We start from the raw sequence: 4,596 nt of genomic DNA, 5'->3' as shown, positions 1-4,596 counted from the left end.
CGACTCTGTGCAACCCCATAGATGGAAGCCCACCAGGCTCCCCCGTCCCTGGGATTCTCTAGGCAAGAACACTGGAGTGGGTTGCCATTTCCTTCTCCAATGCATGAAAGTGAAAAGTGAAAGTGAAGTTGCTCAGTCGTGTCCGACTCTTCGCGACCCCATGGACTGCAGCCCACCAGGCTCCTCCGTCCATGGGATTTTCCAGGCAAGAGTACTGGAGTGGGGTGCCATTGCCTTCTCCAAAATAGAACTTAAGTCAGAGTAAATGTATTATTGATTTGATAATTCTGCCAAATAGCCACCAAAACTGCTGTACCAATTTATAGTTACACAGCCAAACCCCATACTCTTGTCAACACAAAGTGTGAATAATTTTTTTCATGTTTTTCAATAATGAGTAAAAATTTTGAAATTACTTTCATATGTTTAAATAAGAGATTGAGCACTGTTGTACTACTTTCTTTTGGAATTTTCACGATTAAACTTGTCGAATGAAAAAAAAAAAGGCGCAACATAAGAGTTGTGAGTTAAATTTTATTTGGGGGCAAAATGAGGAGTATAGCCCTGGAGACAGCCTCTAGGAAACGTCTGAGGAACTGCTCTGAAGAGATAGCTGGGGAGGTCAGTATATATTATCAATACTGTGTGATTTTGGAGAAGGGGGGATACATGGAGTTAAGCACACATTTGGCAAAGGGTTACTGCTAGTCACAAGGAGCAGATATCCTTGTCAATGATTTTAGTGCTTTTCCAGATATAATTTAGAATTATATCTAAATTTTAAGATTTTAGATGTAAGAATTTAGGCTCATAAATATTCTGAAAATAATCTGACAGCCTGCTCTGCCAGTTCTTCTGAGAGCACAGAGTTCCGCATTCCTAATCTCTGCCCTAAATTCCGTGCAAAGTATGTTGAAGGTCCGTGACTGCAGGGGTTAGTGACCTAATCCTTGTATAGACAGGTTTCAAGTGATAATTTTTAGTTGGCAAAAACTTTTTGGATCATAAAGAGCAACATACTTCTTGATATACACTTGTGATCATTTGAATCCATGATGCTTATATTTATTTAAAAGCATGTTTATTCCATACTAAATGTTTTTTAAGTAAATACTATACATTAAAATTAGTGGTTTTCAAATGAAATTATTTTGTAATATTACCAAGTCTTCTTATGTTAAGTGTTATATATTGGACTTTAGTGTTTACATAAAATACAATAATTTATTTCCTTGGTGTTTTGTGTGGGGGGGTTTGTTGTTTTTCCTGTTAAACCAAGGATTCTGAGTTGGTAATTTTTTTTCTTTTTTAACTTTGTAACTACCTGATTCATAGCTTCAGCTTTGAACTTACATCCTTCTCTTTATGGCACATTTTGCCTCCCCTTACACTTTCAAGACAGAGAAGGCAATGGTACCCCACTCCAGTACTCTTGCCTGGAAAATCCCATGGACGGAGGAGCCTGGAATGCTGCAGTTCATGAGGTTGCTGAGGGTCGGACACAACTGGGCAACTTCACTTTCACTTTTTACTTTCATGCATTGGAGAAGGAAATGGCAACCCACTCCAGTGTTCTTGCCTGGAGAATCCCAGGGACGGGGGAGCCTGGTGGGCTGCCGTCTATGGGGTTGCATAGAGTCAGACACAACTGAAGCAACTTAGCTGCAGCAGCACACTTTGAAGAATTGCCAGTATAAAACTTGAGATTATTTATGCCTCCAGTTAACTGATATTAAATACCTGATCTTGGAGAGAAAGTTTGACTCCATAAACCAAACCTTTGAAAAATGCTTTCAAACTGAAATGTTGATTGCTTTTGGAGGTGGGGGGCAGGGAAATTTAAACATTTCAGTATGGCACTAGATTACCTGTCAAAAATAATCATTTCTAAAGCCCTTTTATAATCAGTCTCATATGACTAGTGGCACCTTGATTACCTTAAATGTAGGGAAATCAGCCATCGTGTCCTTCCACATTAAAGGTGAGATCTAAAAGTGATTCTCATCCCTATGTTGTTCCAACTTTAGTGTATTTATTACTGATGCAATGCAAATCCCTTTTAAGTATACTTTGAAAGAAAATTAAATGTAAGTCAGTGTGATACAATCCAGGTCTTCAGTATTGAATTTTGTCAGCTCTCATTGAGACAACCAAAAGACAAAGAAGGAGAGGGAAAAATGCTGGTAAACCTGGGGAATGCCAGAAACTGCGGGCTTATGCTAAAAACTTTGTTATTTCTATAAGACACAGTATTAGAGAGACTTAATTGATCATTTCTCAATCTGGGGGCAAAAAATAACCTAAAGTGGTAGTTAATGCCCACTCACCCCCGCTAACAGCCCATTGAAACCATAAGCTCCAGTACTGGGACCAAGGGAGTCAACTGATGGGAAGCAAAGCTAGATCTTGACTCAACTTCTCAGGCTCCTTTGTTGGCTCTCTCCTACTCAGTTCAGGAGGATATTGGTTTTTCTCAGGGCTCCCTGTCTTCAGTTACTATCTATTTGGTTCAGTTCAGTTCAGCTCAGTCGCTCAGTCATGTCCGACTCTTTGCGACCCCGTGAATCACAGCCCGCCAGGCCTCCCTGTCCATCACCAACTCCCGGAGTTCACTCAAACTCATGTCCATCGAGTCAGTGATGCCATCCGGCCATCTTATCCTCTGTCGTTCCCTTCTCCTCCTGCCCCCAATCCCTCCCGGCCTCCGAGTCTTTTCCAATGAGTCAACTCTTCGCATGAGGTGGCCAAAGTACTGGAGTTTCAGCTTTAGCATCAGTCCTTCCAATGAACACCCAGGACTGATTTCCTTTAGAATGTACTGGTTGGATCTCCTTGCAGTCCAAGGGACTCTCAAGAGTCTTCTCCAACACCACTTCATTCAGATGCTTATATCTTTCCTTTTCTCCTTTGCTTTTTACTTCTCTCCTTTTCACAGCTATTTGTAAGGCCTCCCCAGGCAGCCATTTTGCTTTTTTTGCATTTCTTTTCCATGGGGATGGTCTTGATCCCTGTCTCCTGTACAATGTCATGAACCTCCATCCATAGTTCATTAGGCACTCTATCAGATCTGGTCCCTTAAATCTATTTCTCACTTCCACTGTATAATCATAAGGGATTTGATTTAGGTCATACCTGAATGGTCTACTGGTTTTCCGTACTTTCTTCAATTTAAGTCTGAATTTGGCAATAAGGAGTTCATGATCTGAGCCACAGTCAGCTCCCAGTCTTGTTTTTGCTGACCGTATAGAGCTTCTCCATCTTTGACTGCAAAGAATATAATCAGTCCGATTTCAGTGTTGACCATCTGGTGATGTCCATATGTAGAGTCTTCTCTTGTGTTGTTGGAAGAAGGTGTTTGCTATGACCAGTGCGTTCTCTTGGCAAAACTCTGTTAGCCTTTGCCCTGCTTCATTCCGTATTACAAGGCCAAATTTGCCTGTTACTCCAGGTGTTTCTTGACTTCCTACTTTTGCATTCCAGTCCCCTATAATGAAAAGGACATCTTTTTTGGGTGTTAGTTCTAAAAGGTCTTGTAGGTCTTCATAGAACCGTTCAACTTCAGCTTCTTCAGCGTTCCTGGTTGGGGCATAGACTTGGATTACTGTGATATTGAATGGTTTGCCTTGGAAACGAACAGAGATCATTCTGTCGTTTTTGAGATTGCCTCCAAGTACTGCATTTCGGACTCTTTTGTTGACCATGATGGCTACCCCATTTCTTCTAAGGGATTCCTGCCCACAGTAGTAGATATAATGGTCATCTGAGTTAAATTCACCCATTTCCGTCCATTTTAGTTCGCTGATTCCTAGAATATCGATGTTCACTCTTGCCATCTCCTGTTTGACCACTTCCAATTTGCCTTGATTCTTGAACCTAATATTCCAGGTTCCTATGCAATATTGCTCTTTACAGCATCGGACCTTGCTTCTATCACCAGTCATATCCACAACTGGGTATTGATCTATTTGGCAACAACTCCCAAACATCTCCAATTCAGTCACTACCACCACCTACACCCTACCCTTAAACACATCAAAATTAAACTCCTTTAAATCAACAAAGGGGAAAGGCTTACTTTTTTTTTTTCTTCTCCTTTTCCTCCTTTTTTCTTTTTCTTCTACACCCATAGGTTTATTGATATTGTCAAATGGCGTCAACAAGCATGGCTTATCCTTACTTCTGTCATTGAGAGTTTGAAAGCATTTTTGCCTGTTGAGGTATAACTTTCCCTTTGATCTTCGCCCTGTTGGCTAACATTCCTTACCATTTTAGGTCGAGTTCTCTTACCCACCCCTGATCCCAGGAGATGGACATGATAGTCACACCTTACCTGAAGAGTGGAAGTATTTGCCCTTCCTTGCCCTACCAGATGGCGCACACAACTACCAAGAAGGTATGTAAACAGACAGTGGAGCAATCAGTAGGTGCCTTTTTTGTTTTTTTCACATTTGCTCAGACATCTTAGAGTCTGAGTACTTTGGTAAGGAAAGACATTTGGCCTAGTGATTGTTCATAAAATATTTAAATGCTTGTTTGAAGATGACCAGTTAGTTATTTATACTAGAGGATCTGCAGAGGAGTGCCAGGCTTAATTGG

The 4,596-nt window shown here is 40.9% G+C and overlaps 1 protein-coding gene across 1 annotated transcript in view; it reads left to right on the top strand.

The window, feature by feature from the left end:
- AVL9 (AVL9 homolog (S. cerevisiase)) overlaps positions 1-4,596 on the top strand; it is a 58,221-nt gene that overhangs the window by 15,723 nt on the left and 37,902 nt on the right. Inside the window, exon 2 of the mRNA XM_010829056.1 lies at positions 4,273-4,393. Coding sequence (XP_010827358.1) covers positions 4,273-4,393 — 121 coding nt within the window. The remainder of the gene's footprint in view (positions 1-4,272; positions 4,394-4,596) is intronic.

This window comes from Bison bison, unplaced genomic scaffold (genome assembly GCF_000754665.1).
Source record: "Bison bison bison isolate TAMUID 2011002044 unplaced genomic scaffold, Bison_UMD1.0 scf7180017858770, whole genome shotgun sequence".
Taxonomy (NCBI): domain Eukaryota; kingdom Metazoa; phylum Chordata; class Mammalia; order Artiodactyla; family Bovidae; genus Bison; species Bison bison.
This window is presented reverse-complemented; position numbering and strand designations above follow the sequence as displayed.